This window comes from Colobus angolensis, unplaced genomic scaffold (genome assembly GCF_000951035.1).
Source record: "Colobus angolensis palliatus isolate OR3802 unplaced genomic scaffold, Cang.pa_1.0 Scaffold4, whole genome shotgun sequence".
Lineage (NCBI taxonomy): Eukaryota > Metazoa > Chordata > Mammalia > Primates > Cercopithecidae > Colobus > Colobus angolensis.
Window position 1 is genome coordinate 15,992,857 of NW_012117376.1, and position 16,038 is coordinate 16,008,894.

A 16,038-nucleotide genomic window follows, 5' to 3' on the forward strand; every position below is an offset into this window, starting at 1 on the left:
CCTGTAATCCCAGCTACTTGGGAGGCTGAGGCAGGAGAATCACTTGAACCCAGGAGGCGGTGGTTGTAGTGAGCCAAGATCTTGCCAATGTACTCCAGCCTGGGTGACAAGAGTGAAACTGCATCTCAAAATTAAAACAAAAATCTTAGCTCTACCCACCAGGGCAAGTTACGTAACTCCTCTGTGCCTTGGTTTTCATATCTGTAAAATGGTGACAGTAGCAGCGCCCACATCAGAGTGTGGTTGTGAGAACGAGACAAGATAGTCTATGTAAAGTGATTAAAACAGTGTAGGCACATGGTAAACACTTAAGAAATGTAGGCTGTTATAAAGCTCAGAGATGTTAAGTAACAAGATCAAGACCACACAGTTAGAGGGTGCCAGAGACCTGATTTGAACCCAAGTTTGTCTCATTCTGGAGCTCAAGCTGCTAACCCTTTTTCAAAACTGCAGTTAAACCAAGTACTCACCCTCTTCGCTTTGCTGGGCCCCTCCCTGCCCTCAGGTGCGTCTCTTCCACTCACCTGCCACAGCAGCCTCTGCTCAGGCCCTGAGACTGGGAAAGGTGAGGGCTACCCAGGTGGCCCTGATGTTTTCCGCCAGCTGGCTCACCAGGTCCCTCACAGCAGGTGGCAAAGGGAGGGAGGTTTGCTGTGGAGGTTATGTGGTTCCCAACAACAACAGCACTGGGCCTGTCTCTGCCCTCTCTTTTCTGTGTGTCCTGGGCCAAGTCACTTGGCTTCTGTGGCCTTATTTTCTCATGTGCATGGTCGGGGGGTTGGCCCTGATCTGCAATAACAGCAGCAATGACCTTTACTGAGTGTCCATGTGCGTCAAGCACGTGAGCTTTACACTTGTTCTTATTATTAGGTTTAATAATACAGTAATTGCCACATTTGCTGAGCACTCATTATGGGCTAGGCCCTGCCCTAAGTGCTTAATTAGCTTTAGCTCCTCTAATCCTTACCTTAAGCCCACACGGCATGCGTGTGTTATCCCCATTATTCAGATGAGAACATTGAGGCTTAAAGAGGCAAAGTAATGTGACCAAATACTTGTAAATGATCTCACATGTCCCTTCCAGCTGCCATTTTGTAAGACTCTAATTTCACACCACCCTAAATCTCGTCTGCTTCCCCCTCCTCCTTCTCGCCATCTCCCCACTGAGCAGTCTGCCAAGATCTGACCGTGATGGCGGCCCTTGGCTTGGGCTTCTTCACCTCGAATTTGCGGAGACACAGCTGGAGCAGTGTGGCCTTCAACCTCTTCATGCTGGCCCTTGGTGTGCAGTGGGCAATCCTGCTGGACGGCTTCCTGAGCCAGTTCCCTTCTGGGAAGGTGGTCATCAAACTGCTCAGGTATTGGGATGGTGGCTGGATCACTTCTGGGTCATAGAGGGAATGGAGCCCAAAAGGACAGGTTCCAGAAGATCTGGGATATTGCCCCCTCTCTGTCTAGCACCAATGTTGTGCAATATTTAGGACATCCTCATGCTAAAAGATTATTCATTGTTTATCTAAAATTCAGATTTAACTGGGCATCCTGTATTTTACTGGGCAGCCCTACTCTGTGTATCACAGGGAGTCCAGGCCTACATTCCTCCTGCATCCTTTCTTTTCTGTTATTGTTGTTTATGATTTTGTAAAGTTACATAATCAATATAAGTTTATGGAAAAAGTAAGAAGGAAACACATTAGACAGAGAGAAATAGACATGCCACACCTAGAGAGACATTCTCTTTTTTATTTTGAGGCTGAGTTTCGCTCTTGTCACCCAGGCTGGAGTGCAGTGGCGCCATTTTGGCACACCACAACCTCAGCCTTCCAGATTCAAGTGATTCTCCTGCCTCAGCCTCCCGAGTAACTGGGATTACAGGCATGTGCCACCACGCCTGGCTGATTTTGTATTTTTAGTAGAGATAGGGTTTCTCCATGTTGGTCAGGCTAGTCTCAAACTCCTGACCTCAGGTGACCCACCCGCCTCGGCCTCCCAAAGTGCTGGGATTACAGGCGTGAGCCACCGCATCCGGCCTGAGAGACGTTCTTTTGAAAAGAAATGACTTTCAGCCCTCTAATGCTGCTAGACAAGAAATAGCCATGGCTTTATTTTCATTAAATTACCTGTGCTTCGTTTAGATGCATTTATGTGAAATGCTAAGAACCATCAAAACTAATGTTTAATGGTGCTAGAAGTCAGAATTGTGGTTACCTGGGCAGGAGGTGGATATTGATTAGGAAGGAACACAAAATAACCTCATGGGGTGCAGAAAATGTTCTCTATGTTCACCCAGGTGATGGTTACACATCAAACTATACACGTTTTAAAAGGGTATTGGCACTTAATAGGAGAAACTAGGCTAAATTTTTTCCTGAAACATTGTTTTGTTTTGTTCAACTCCGAATCTCTGTGCTGACAAGAGGATGGTAAATGTCATCCTAGGCATCTTGGGGACCTCTCAAGGCCTCTCAAGGCCATTCCAGCCTCCCCCTCTAAGACCCTGCTAAACCTCTGGGCACTGCTGTTAAACATTTCTCTATGAGCCAGGAACTGTGCTGAGCACTCCACAAATATAATTTTGTTTAACTCTTCCAGGTAGGGATCTAACCCGGTATACAAATAAGGAAGTGGAAGCTCAGAGAGTGCAAGGCACTTGTCTCGGGCCACACAGCTAAGTGGTGGAGATGGCTCCACCTTTTTATTATAACCTTTTCCATATACTCTGGAGTGGTCAGAACATGAAACACAGTCTCCCGATTGGCCCTGGGGGAAAAAACTCTATATATTTTTCTTTCTAAAAAGGTTTAGAGGCTGGGTGTGATGGTTCACACCTGTAATCCCAGTACTTTTGGGAGCTGAGGTGGGCAGATCACTTGAGCCCAGAAGTTTTGAGACCAACCTGAGCAACACAGTGAGACCCTGTCTCGGCAGAAAATAGAAACATTAGCTAGGTGTGGTGGTGTGCACCCGTAGTCCCAGCTACTTGGGAGGCTGAGGCAGGAGGATCACCTGAACCCAGTGAGGTTGAGGCTGAGTGAGCCATGATCATGCCACTTCACTCCAGCCTGGACAACAGAGTGAGACCCTGTCTCAAAGATGGTGTTAGGCCAGGCGCAGTGGTTCATGCCTGTAATCCCAGTACTTTGGGAGGCCTAGGCAGGTGGATCACCTGCGGTCAGGAGTTCGAAACCAACCTGAACAACACGGTGAAATCCTATCTCTACTAAAAATACAAAAATTAGCTGGGCATGGTGGCAGGCGCCTGTAATCCCAGTTACTTGGGAGGCTGAGGCAGGAGAATCACTTGAACCCGAGAGGCAGAGGCTATAGTGAGCCGAGATTGTACCTTTGCACTCTAGCCTGGGCGACAGAGTGAGTCTCCGTCTCAAAAAAACAAACAAACAAAAAAACACAGTTTTTTAGAGGTAATTCCCATGGGGATTCAATACACACACACACACACACACACACACACACACACACACACACACACACGCATGCACACACTGCATTCACCTGGGAAGTGACAGAGGGCACCCTGGGGGAATTCAAACAGTGGTGGCCCTGGTTTGGTGTTGCTGCCTTAGCTTAAGGTCACACCAGCCTTCAGCCTTCTGCACTACAGCAGAATGGGGCAGGAGGCGTCTACGACTGCTCCCTTTCTCTGATGTCGACAGAGACCCGTTTGTTCTTGACTCAATCCAGGAAGACGAGAAGGGAGAGAAGTCACTCGCAGCCTGAGTCAACTCTCCTGCCCCACCCCTGACTGCTTGGATCCCCCTAGGGGTGACCCCTGCTGAAACTGGCTTCCTGACTGGTTCCCATCAGGGCTGTGCTGATGGGTGGTGCCCAAGCCTGCCCCTGGGGACAGGGTACTCTCCCTTGGCAACACTCCAGCTTGTGCCACTTGACTTGGGACTGATTTGGTTCTGTTTTGAGTCCCTTCAGGGGAGGGGCCTATCTTATTCAACGTTGTTCTTTGTTTTCCTCACATACTAATAACTTAGCAAATGGCTATTGGAGCAAAAATGAAATAAACAGAACCCTAAAAGTGGGATGTTTTAAAATTTTATTTATTTATTTATTTACGCAGGGTCTTGCTCTGTTGCCCAGTCTGGAGTGCAGTGATACAATCATAGCTCACTACAGCCTCTGCCTCCTGGGCTCAAGTCATCCTCCCACCTCAGCCTCCTGAGTTAAATTTTTTTACAGGTGCCCACTACCATGCCTGGCTAATTTTTGTATTTTTAGTAGAGACGGGGTTTCACCAGTTGGGTCAGGTTGGTCTCGAACTTCTGACCTCAGGTAATCCACTCGCCTAGGCCTCCCAAAGTACTGGGATTACAGGTGTGAGCCACCGTGCCCGGCCTAAAACTGTTTTTGAGACAGGGTCTCACTCTGTTGTCAGGCTGGAGTGAAGTGGCACGATCATGGCTCACTCAGCCTCAACCTCACTGGGTTCAGGTGATCCTCCTGCTTCAGCCTCCCAAGTAGCTGGGACTACGGGTGCACACCACCACACCTAGCTAATGTTTCTATTTTCTGCCGAGACAGGGTCTCACTGTGTTGCTCAGGCTGGTCTCAAACTCCTGGGCTCAAATGATCTGCCCTCGGCTCCCAAAAGTACTGGAATTACAGCCTCCTGAGTAGTTGAGACCACAGGCACACACCACCACACCTAGCTTTTTTTTTTTTTTTTTTTTTTTTTTAGAGATGAAGTCTCACTGTGTTGCCCAGGCTGATCTCAAACTCCAGGCCTTAAACAATCCTCCCACCTCAGCCTCCCAAAGTGCTAAGATTATGGGTTTGAGCCACCATTCCTGGCTTTAAAAGTGTGATTTTTTAATGTTGCATTTTGAAATCTCTAGGACTCTCCCTAGAAGATAATAGCAATAACCAACTCCTTTATTGCACTTGACATATATCAACTCACTTTGCCCTTACCGTGGCTCCAGAGGCATTGGGTCCACCTTATAAATGGAGGCACCAAGGCACAGAGTGATTAAATAAGTTGCCCAGGATCACACAGCCAGAAAGTGGCTGAGTCAGGATTCCAACCCAGGCAGCCTAGACCTGAGAGCACGCTCCTAACCACTGCATGTCACTATCTTAGCACCTCCCCAGCACAAACTGGCCCTTGAGGAATGAAATACTGCCGCCGGCACACATGCTCCTGAGTTAAGCCTTTGTCAATGAAATGAACACCCACTTAAAAGGAATAACTTGTCCAGGCACGATGGAACATTGAGTAACCCCTTATTCTAAATTCCTGGTCCCTGTAAGACTCCTTCCCCATGCCCTTTGCCCTTTTCTGATCTTCCCCTAAAGTCCTGGAGGCTTAAGTGGGCATAGTCTGCAGCAAACACTGAGGAAGCTAAGTCCAGACTTCAGAGCACAGGCTTTGGATCTAGGCCAGCTGGGTTTGAACCTCACATTTGTGATCAGCTGGTGTGACTATCTCCAAAAAATCCATTATAATCCTCTGCATGACCCTCTGTAAAATGGGGATACTGAATGGTAAGCTAGCACGATTTTACAGAGACTCGCACAGAGGGTTAAATTTTTTTTTTTAATTTATTATCATTATTATTTTTGAGATGGAGTCTCACTCTGTCACCCAGGCTAGAGTGCAGTGGTGAGATCCCGGCTCACTGCAACCTCTGCCTCCCGGGTTCAAGTGACTCTCATGCCTTAGCCTCGAGAGTGGCTGGGATTGCAAGCATGTGCCACCACGCCCGGGTAATTTTTGTATTTTTGGTTGAGACAGGGTTTCACCACGTTGGCCAGGCCAGTCTTGAACACCTGGCCTCAAGTGATCCACTTGCCTTGGCCTCCCAAAGTGCTGGGAGTACAGGCATGTGCCACTGCACCCAGCCTTATAGGGTTAAAATGTAAAAGAGATGATGCTGTTACAAGCCTGTTTTACAAAATGCTCTTATAATAAATCATTATCATCACTGTTGCTGTGGTTGTAGCATCATCATCATTAACTCCCAGAGGGAGGAGGGAGTCTCAGAGCAAGGTGCTCAGGGGAGACTGGATGTCCATGGATTGTCCAGCTCAGTACCACTTCCTACAGGAAGTACTCCCTGATGAGTCCAGTCAGCATCATCCTCTCCTTCCAATGAACCCCACTAGCCTTGTGATATCACAGATATTCTTAGTTGACAGGCTCATGGTGTAGCCTGTCTGGATCATAAGTACATTTTTTTTTTTTTTGGATCATAAGTACCTTGAAGACAAAAATCATTTTCTCCTCCTGAGCATGCTCATTGGTGGAGGGAAGGAAGGAATCGTAATAGTGTTAATAAGGCTAGCGTCTTTTCAGGAGTTGGTTCTTTGTGCCAGTCTTGGTGCTAGACACACCGATAGGAAGAATACTCCTTCACATCCCCAGGACACCAACATGGGATATGTTTGATCATTATTCTTAATTTGCAGAAGGAGAAACAGGCTCAGTGAGATGAAATAGCCACTCCAGTGGCAAGGCTGGGACTGGAAGCCTGGCTTGTCCTGATTCCAAATCCAATTTCTTTCCACTTCCACGGACAGGGAGAGAAGGGACAGTGGCCCCAGATGAGGATGGGGTGACTGGATGTGGACAGGACTGCGGGGGAAGAGTGCCCTCTGTTGAGCATCTGAATGATGGCGGCAGAAAAGAAGACTGGGCAGAATCCCAGTTGTCAGGTCCCCTGAGGGTGCAGTCGCCCCGATCATCCTCAGTCAGATGAGTATGTGTAGATCAGTGCCTCATAGATGAAGGCACTGAGGCACAGAGTGATTAAGTCATCTGCCAGACCACATGGCTCAGGGTGCAGAGGTCACCTTGACAGGGGAAGAGATGGTCACTCCAGTCCGCAGCATCAGCGCCCAGGTGAGTAGAAATCTTGTCTTCTATTCCCACAGAAAGTAGGTGCCCAACAGTGTTTGTTGAATGAATGAATGAATGAATGAATGAGAGGCATCATTCCTTCTCAGTCATCCTGGCTCTCCTTCTCTCCCCCAGTATTCGGCTGGCCACCAGGAGCGCTATGTCGGCACTGATCTCAGTAAGTGCTGTCTTGGGGAAGGTCAACTTGGTGCAGTTGGTGGTGATGGTGCTGGTGGAGCTGACAGTCTTTGGCACCGTGAGGATGGTCATCTATAATATCTTCGGAGTGAGTCATGGTGCTGGGAGGAGGGACCTGGGAGAAAAGGGCCAAAAGCCCCATTTGGTGGGATTTCTGGGGTTTTAAAAAATAAAGACAACCTGTAATCCCAGCTACTTGGGAGGCTGAGGAAGAAGATCACTTGAGGCCAGGAGTTTGAGACCAGCCTGGGCATCATAGCAAGATCCTCATCTCTAAAAAGTATTTTTTTTTCTAAATTATCCATTTGTGGCAGCGTGCACCTGTAGTCCCAGCTACTCAGGAGGCTGAGGTGTGAGTTGGAAGGATTGCTTGAGCCCAGGAGTTGGAGACCAACCTGGGCAACATGGCAAGACCTCATCTCTAAATAAATAGGTAGGCGGATAGATAGATAGAAGATAGATAGATAGATAGATAGGCAGACACAGATAGACAGGCCAGGTACGGTGGCTCACACCTGTAATCCCAGTACTTTGGGAGGATGAGGAGGGCGGATCACCTGAAGTCAGGAGTTCAAAACCAGCCTGGCCAACATAGTGGAACCTCATCTCTACTAAAAATACAAAATTTAGCTGGGGATGGTGGCAGGAGCCTGTAATCCCAGCTACTCAGGAGGCTGAGGCAAGAGAATCATTTGAACCCAGGAGGTGGAGGTTGCAATGAACCGAGATGGCACTGTTGCACTCCAGCCTGGAGGACAAGAGCAAGACTTTATCTCAAAAAGAAAAAAAGAAACGAAAAGAAAAGATTGATAGATAATAGATAGATGCCCAAATGAGGTATCTAAAGTGTGGTCTGTGCAAATGTTTAAGCACAAACCAGTGCCTTTAACTACTACAGTATAATCCTGTCGGATTGTGCTATTCATGATATAATTATGGTTGTATAAAAGTAATTAATTATCAGAGCCTCACCAGCAGTGGGTCCAGCAAGTTTGTACAGCCAGCATCTTCCTTACAGTCCTCTGCTGTAACCCTGGCCCTGAGTGAGGACATAGCCGACCTTCCCATCTCACAGGTGAGAAAGCTGATGCCTGGAGAGGGGAGGGGACTGCCCAAGATCACATAGCAAGATAGTGGCAGAACCCAAGCAAGAACTCAGAGTTCCAGCCTGGCTTAGAAGAAAGAGCACTGGACTTGGAAAAAAAGGCTGGGGTTTGCATCCCAGCTCTGCCATAAATCCCTGTGTGACTCTGGACAATTTAACCTCTTAGAGCTTTAGTTTCTTCATCTGTAATATGAGGGTAGCAGTACTACCACATAGGGTTTGAGGGAGTAATTGAATTAATCACATAAGATGATGCATGTTTAAAAAACAAACAAACAAACAAACTTGAAGCCCCTTTACTGTGCCTCAGTATCCCAAAGGACTTTGGAGTTTACTCTGAGAAATACAGGGAGCACTAGGGAGTGTTGGGCAGAGGAGAGCTGGGCACAGGAGAGCTATGATCTGACTTATGTTTTAAGATAATCACTCTGGCTTCTGGGTTCAGAAAAGACTGAAGGGGCAAGGGAGGAAGCAGGTGGAGACCAGAGCGGCAGCGGTTGCCATCATCCAGACTCAGACTAGGACAATAGCTGTGAGAGTAGTGGGAAGTGTTTGGATCCTGATTGTATTTTAATAGCAGAATTGACAGGATTTGCTGATAGACTGCACATGGGGTGGGAGAGGGTCAAGATGACTTTAAGGTTCTGATCTGGCACGACTCAGCGGCTGCTGGTGCCATTTATTGAGATGGGAAACACTGGGGTGGGATAGATCTGGGAGGGAAAACCTGGAATTCAGTGTCACATGTGGTAGCGTTAGGGTTAAGATCGGGGGCTAGAGATGGGTATGAAACATCCCAGTGGAGACATTGAATGGAAATGTACAAGTCTGAAGCTTAGTGGAAAGGTTAGTGCTAGGGATACAAATTTGGGAGTTGTTACGATACAGATGGTTTTTAAAGCCATGAGACCCAAGGAGATCACTCAGGAGTGAGGATAAAGAGAGATGGGAAGAAGTCTGAGAACTGAGTGCTAGAACACCCGGCATTTTGGAGTGGGGACATGTGGAAGAGCCAGCAAAGGAGACAGAATTGTGCTTGGAGAGGCAGGAGGAAGCCCAGGAGAGGGTGAGGTCCTGGAAGGCAAGGAAAGAGAGGACCCCAGGTGGGTTGAGTGCTGCTGAGAGGTCAAGTAGGATGGAGGCTGAGAAGTAGCCATTGGATTTGGCAAGGAGACCTTGGCATGCGTGGTTTTAAAGGAGGATGAAGGCAAAAGCCTGGCTTGACTAATTCAAGAGCGGGAGATGAGAAAGTGGAGACAGCATGCAGAGGCAGCCCTGCCAAGGACTTTGCTATAAAGGGGAACAGAGAAATGGAGAAGAAGCAGGAGGGCAATAATCCTATAGAGAGAAGAAAACTCTGATGAAACAGAAGAGAAATGAATTGCAAGAGTCAAGCCTTTGAGTTGGAAAGTGGGAGTAGGATTTTGCGCCTTTAGGCTGATGCGGGGACAGTTCATCTTTTTTTTTTTTTGAGGCGGAGTCTCGCTCTGTCGCCCGGACTGGAGTGCAGTGGCCAGATCTCAGCTCACTGCAAGCTCCGCCTCCCGAGTTTATGCCATTCTAGGCGCCCGCCACCTCGCCAGGCTAGTTTTTTTGTATTTTTAGTGGAGACAGGGTTTCACCATGTTGCCCAGGCTGCTGTCGAATTCCCCTGACCTCGTGATCCACCCGTCTCGGCCTCCCAAAGTGCTGGGATTACAGGCTTGAGCCACCGTGCCCGGCAGGACAGTTAATCTTAACGAGAGAAATGGCAGGGACTGTGAGTAGACTGGCAGATTTGGTGGTGGGTGCCACAGGTTCAGTCTCCTGCAGGGAGAAGAGAAAATTCCTTACTAATTACTTGTATTTTCGCAGAGAAACGAGAGGCATCGTCATCAACCTCATGTGAGGGTGGGAAGGAGGGATGGGGTTTGTGGAGAGGGAAAGTGTGGTATGGTCATCTGTGGGAGTAGAAGACAGTGAGAGGACTGGAGGGGTGCAGCGGGACTGCAGGCTGGCACCAGGGTCCCTAGGGCTTGTAATTGGTGGAAAGTGCGTCAGGGACCAGGGCTGTGTGCAGCTGCTCCAGGCAGGTGTGGAAGAAGCAGAGTTGAACTTGCCCAGCCTGGGGTGCTGCCCAGAGGGAGCCCAAAGCCCAAGGGAGACCAGAGATGGGGCTGTTTGCAAAGGAGGAAGCATAACAGTAGCCCACGAAATCTAAGCTGGTTAAGAAAGGAGAGAGAGTGAAAACGGGGGAGCCCAGTCAGGCAGCCTGGGTACAAATCTCAGCTCAACCCACACTAGCTGAATCCATCTGGGCCTCTTAGTTGACCTCTCTCTGCCTCAGTTTCCCTATCTATAGAATGGGGATAAGAATAATACTACTTCCTAGGGCTGTTGTGAGGATTGAACAAGTGAGCGAACACTTGTTCAATTTTGAACACTGTTCTAAAACGTTTAGAACAGTGCCTGGCATGGGGTAAGTGTTGCGGCAGTGCTGTTATTTTCATCATCACCATTGCTCTCAGGCTCCATTGATTGGAACTGTTGAAGGGAGGCAATTTAAGGAAGTGAGCTGGAGAGATAGGAGGTGGTGGTGGTTATCAGGTACAATGCCTGAAACTGAGGCTATGGAGGCAACACAGTTACTGGTAATGACAAGGTCTAAGGCTTGACAGTGGGTGGCAGAAGTGTAACATAGGGAAAGATAGACGAGCGGTCAAGGAACTGAGAGGGAAGGAGTTGGGTGGACTAAGATAATTTCTGGGAAGAGTGATGGAGAGAAAGGCTAAAGGGCAGGAGCTGACATCATCAGGGACCAAGAGGCGGCCAGGAGGCTTAGACCACAGCAAGGGAGGGAGAGTGTGATGGCATCTTCTTCAAGGGAGCTGGGGATGTTTGGGGTGGAAAAAAGAACAATGGTCTTGGAGGGAAAATGGAAAGGTTTTTGTTTTTGTTTTTGTTTTGAGACAGAGTTTCGCTCTTGTCACCCAGGTTGGAGTGCAATGGTGCAATCTCGGCTCACTGCAACCTCTGCCTCCCAGGTTCAAGTGGTTCTCCTGTCTCAGCTTCCCGAGTAGCTGGGATTACAGGCGAAAACCACCACGCCTGGCTCACTTTTGTATTTTTAGTAGAGACGGGGTTTCGCCATGTTGGCCAGGCTGGTCTCAAACTCCTGACCTCAGGTGATCCACCCGCCTTGGCCTCCCAGTGTGCTGGGATTAGAGGTGTGAGCCATTGCGCCCAACCTGGAAGTTTGTATTTATTAATTTTTGGTTGTCTTCATTTGTGTATGTGACTTTAACCCCTAAATACTTCAGTGTATATTACTTTTTTTTTTTTTTTTGAGACAGAATCTTGCTCCATCACCCAGGCTGGAGTGCAGTGGTGTGATCTCGGCTCACTGCAATGTCCGCCTCCTGGGTTCAAGCAATTCTTGTGTCTCAGCCTCCTGAGTAGCTGGGATTAGAGGCATGTGCCACCATGCCCAGTTAATGTTTGTGTTTTTAGTAGAGATGGGGTTTCACCATATTGGCCAGGCTGGTCTTGAGCTTCTGGCCTCAGTTGATCCGCCTGTCTCAGCCTCCCAAAGTGCTGAGATTACAGGTGTGAGCCACTATAACTGGCCTCAGTGTATATTTCTGATGCAGTTTGGTTCTATATCCCCTACCAAATCTCATCTCGAATTGTAATCCCCACATGTTGAGGGCCAGGCCTCGTGGGAGGTGACTGGATCACAGAGGTGGTTCCCCCATGCTGTTCTTGTGATAGTGAGTGGGTTTTCAGGAGAGCTGATGGTTTGAAAGTGTGGCACTTCTTCTCTCTCTTTCTCTCTCTCTCTCACCTGCCACCATGTAAGATGTGCCTTGCTCTCCCTTCACTTTCCACCATGATTGTAAGTTTCCCAAGGCCTCCCCAGCTATGCCGAACTGTGAGTCAATTAAGCCTCTTTTGTTTACAAATTACCCAGTCTCAGGAAGTATCTTTATAGCGGTGTAAAAACAGACTAATACAATTTCCTAAAACACAGGGACATTCTCTTACATAACCATTGTTCAGTTAACAAAAATGAGAAATTGACATTGATACATTATGATCACCTTATTCTAATTTCACAAATTGTCTTAATAATATCCTTTCTAGAAAAATATATATGTATATTTTGTGGTCGAGGGTTACATCTTGCATTTAGTTCTCATGTCTTATTAAACTCCATCAATCTGGAACCGTTTCTTCATCTTTCTTTGTCTTTCATGACCTTGATACATGTTGAAGTTTTGAGCCAGTTATTTTGTAGAATGTGGGTTTGTCTGCCGTCCCTCATGATTAGATGGTGAGTATGCATTTTTGGTAGGAATTCAACAGAAGCTGTGTGCGCCCTTCTTAGTATATCATATCAGAAGACAGGCTGTCAATTTGCCCCATTACTGGGTGTGTTAACTGTGATCATTGGGTTAAGATGGTACCTGCCAGGATCTTCCACTGCAAAGTTACTATTTTCTCCTTTGTAATTAATAAACTTCTTGTGAGGAGATAATTTCCTATAGAAATCCTGTTTATCATCCAACTTTCACCCACTGATTTTAGTGTTCATTGATTCTTCCCTGAATAAATTAGTACTATAATAATTGCCAATGTTGGTTTTCTAATTCCATCTTCCTTTCAATAGTGGGCATTCTTCTGTAAGGAAAAGTTTTCACTTCTCTGTTCATCCACTCATCTCTGTATTTGTTTATATCACCATGGGCTCCTGGATTCCGGTTTGCACACTTCCATTTTCTGCTTTTTCTCTCTGCTTAATGTGAGGATTAATGAGAACTCCCTGATTCCCAGGAAGAAAATGTAACCAGAGCTTTCTTAGGAAGAATGGAGAGAATTCAGTGTAAGAACCATAAAGGTATGTCTGTGTAGTAGGGACAATTTTAAAAAACAAACAAACAAACAGAACCTCCAAGGGCAGGAGGTGCTGCCAGACTCAGAAGGGCACTGGAACTGGCTATGAGAAGCCGCTGAGATCCGAGGTAGTCTGTGCTCTCCATCTTTTGGCTCTGTTTCTCTCTGTACATCTAATGTCTCTGTACACCAGCTTTCTCTTGAGTGAAAAACGTGTCCCGTCCACCCACCCACCCACCTCCACTTGTTCTTGCATTTCTATGTCCCAGATCCTGCAGAAAACAACTCTTTTCTCTCAGTTAGTCTCAATTCTGCAGTCCAGGGAGAGAGAATCGGATCAGTCTCCTGGGTTATTTTTCCACTCTGGTCCAACCCGCTGCAGCTGGCATGGGAGATGGTTCACACAGTAAAAACATGGCTGTCAAGAAGAGGGGTAAATTTCAGAGGCGGAACACTCCCTGCGAGCCCGAACCTCTTCCTGCTTTGTTGCAGTCTTCATAACAATTGCTTTAAAAGACTGCATTGATATAACATCATCTCCTCTCTTCTCTGCAGCTTTGACTTGCTAACTTAACTGGTGTAGAGGAGGGCTTAGCACAGATTTTGAGTGTTTATTTTCCTCAAAACTTCAATTCAGCCTGGGTTTCTTCAGCAGGAGGGCTCAAGGGAACCAGAGCCAGGGACCAGAGTCATTTCAGTGCAGGCAGCTTAAGAAATGAATATACCAGGCCAAGAATCCCCAAGTGTTCTTCCTGAACTTCTTCCTGGTGGCACTCAAAGAGATGAAAAACGCAAGCCTGCTTTTCAGTTCTTATCAGGGAATTGCATAGACTTTCCTCTTTGTGTGTGACTGAGGGCTTTTTACCATCATTTGTTCACTTCACAAATATTTATTTAGTATTTACTATATGCCAGGCACTCTTGTGTGAGTGGAAAATACAACTCTCATGGAACGTCTGTTCCAGAAGGAAAGACTGCCAATAAGCAATAAAATAGATAAAAGATACAGCATGTTAGAGAGTGGTAAGTACCACAGAGAAAAATAAAATGGAGAAAGGAAACACGAAAAGTTGAGGAGAGAGGATAACTCTTAGAGAGGGCGGCCAGGGGAGCTTCATCTCATCAAGGGGGTGATTTTTTTAGTACAGACCTGAAGGTAGCGAGTGCACAAGCCACATGGGCACCTGAGAACAGTGGCAGAACAATGGCAGGATGCTGGGAGGCTCACCCACGCTGTTTAGAATTGTCAGCACATGGTGATAAAAAAAAAAAAAAAAAAAGTAGACTGGGCACAGTGGCTCATGCCTGTAATCCCAGCACTTTGAGAGGCCAAGGTGGACGGATAACTTGAGGTCAGGAGTTAGAGACCAGCCTGGGGAACATGGTGAAACCCCGTCTCTACTAAAAATACAAAAATTAGCTGGGCGTGGTGGTGGGCGCCTGTAATCCCAGCTGCTTGGGAGGCCGAAGCAGGAGAATCGCTTGAACCCAGGGGGTGGAGGTTGCAGTGAGCCGAGATTGTGCCACTGCATCCCAACCTGGGTGACTGAGCGAGACTTCGTCTCAAAAAAAAAATAAGTAAATAAAAAACAGACAGACTTTTTAGCTGGCTTTAGAATTGTTAGACACCTTCTACAGAAAAAGCACCCCGATTGCTTCACCCAGGTGGACTGCTTCCTTCACCCTGCCCTTGTTACATCCTGGCTGGGGGTCACCTTTTCAGGCAGCTGAATGACCCAAAGTGGAAACACAGTGGGTTTGAGGATGAGAGAAGAGCAAGTGGAGGAGTGCAATAGGAGGTGATGTCAGAGAGGTCAGGCGAGAGTGGATCCTGCAGGGTCATGGCAAGAACATGGACCTTGACTTTGAGTGACATGGGAGCCGCTGGAGGCTTCTGAGCAGAGGAGTAACATGATCTGACTTGCATTTTATTTTATTTATTTATTTGGCGGAGAGTCTCGCTCTGTCGCCCAAGCTGGAGTGCAGTGGCGCGATCTCAACTCACTACAGCCTCCGCCTCCCAGGCTCCAGTGACTCTCCTGCCTCAGCCTCCCAGGTAGCTGGGATTACAAGCAAGCGTCACCACACCCGGCTAATTTTTGTATTTTTAGTAGAGACAGGGTTTTGCCATGTTGGCCAGACAGGTCTTGAACTCCTGACCTCAGGTGATCCGCCCACCTCAGCCTTCCAAAGTGCTCGGATTACGGGTGTGAGCTACCACACCCGCCTGACTTGCATTTTAACAGGGTCACTCTGCCTGCTGTGTGGAGAACAGTCCACAGGGAGACAAGGGTGGAAATGGAAAGACCAGTTAGGAGGTTATTGTAAGAATTTGGGGTAGTGGTGATGGTGGCTTAAACCAAGATGGGGTCAGTGGGAAATGGTGCTAAAAATCCTGCCAATTCTGGGTATTTTTAGAAGGCACAGCTGAGAGCCTTCACCAGTAGCCCACTAAGTTATTAAGCATTACTAAAGTGTGATAGTCGTGATGCAAAATTAGAATATATCTAGAGTGTACCAAAGACTTTAGTTTGGTATTATAAGAAGTCTGGCCACTTCATGTTGCAAAATTTATATCACTCATCAATCCCTGCAGAGTTAAAACTCCGCTGAGAAGAAGGAATCAGTGAGGTGCATGTCTATGTGGGTTTTTGGCACACCTAAGTGAAACTTGGTCAAAAGTATATAAGAGCTACTGATAGGCTAGGCCGCCGGGTGTGGTGGCTCCTGCCTGTAATCCCAGCACTTTGGAAGGGAAGGATCTCTTGAGGTCAGGAGTTTGAGACCAGCCTGAGCAACACAGGGAGATTTCATCTTTACACAAAATTTAAAAATTGGCCAGGCATGGTTGTGCATTCCTGTAGTCCCAGCTACTCAGGAGGCTGAGGTGGGAGGATCACTTGAGGCTGGGAGTTGGAGGCTGCAGTGAGCTGTGACCACACCACTGCACTCCAGCATGGGCAATAGTGCAGGACTATGTCTCAAAAAAAAAAAA

The 16,038-nt window shown here is 47.4% G+C and overlaps 1 protein-coding gene across 9 annotated transcripts in view; it reads left to right on the forward strand.

Moving 5' to 3' along the window:
• LOC105521412 (RH-like protein) overlaps positions 1-16,038 on the forward strand; it is a 56,950-nt gene that overhangs the window by 10,780 nt on the left and 30,132 nt on the right. For all 9 annotated transcript variants that reach the window (XM_011955627.1, XM_011955631.1, XM_011955634.1 and 6 more), the window contains exons 2-3: positions 1,172-1,358; positions 7,004-7,154. In XM_011955627.1, the coding sequence (XP_011811017.1) occupies positions 1,172-1,358; positions 7,004-7,154 (338 nt within the window). The remainder of the gene's footprint in view (positions 1-1,171; positions 1,359-7,003; positions 7,155-16,038) is intronic.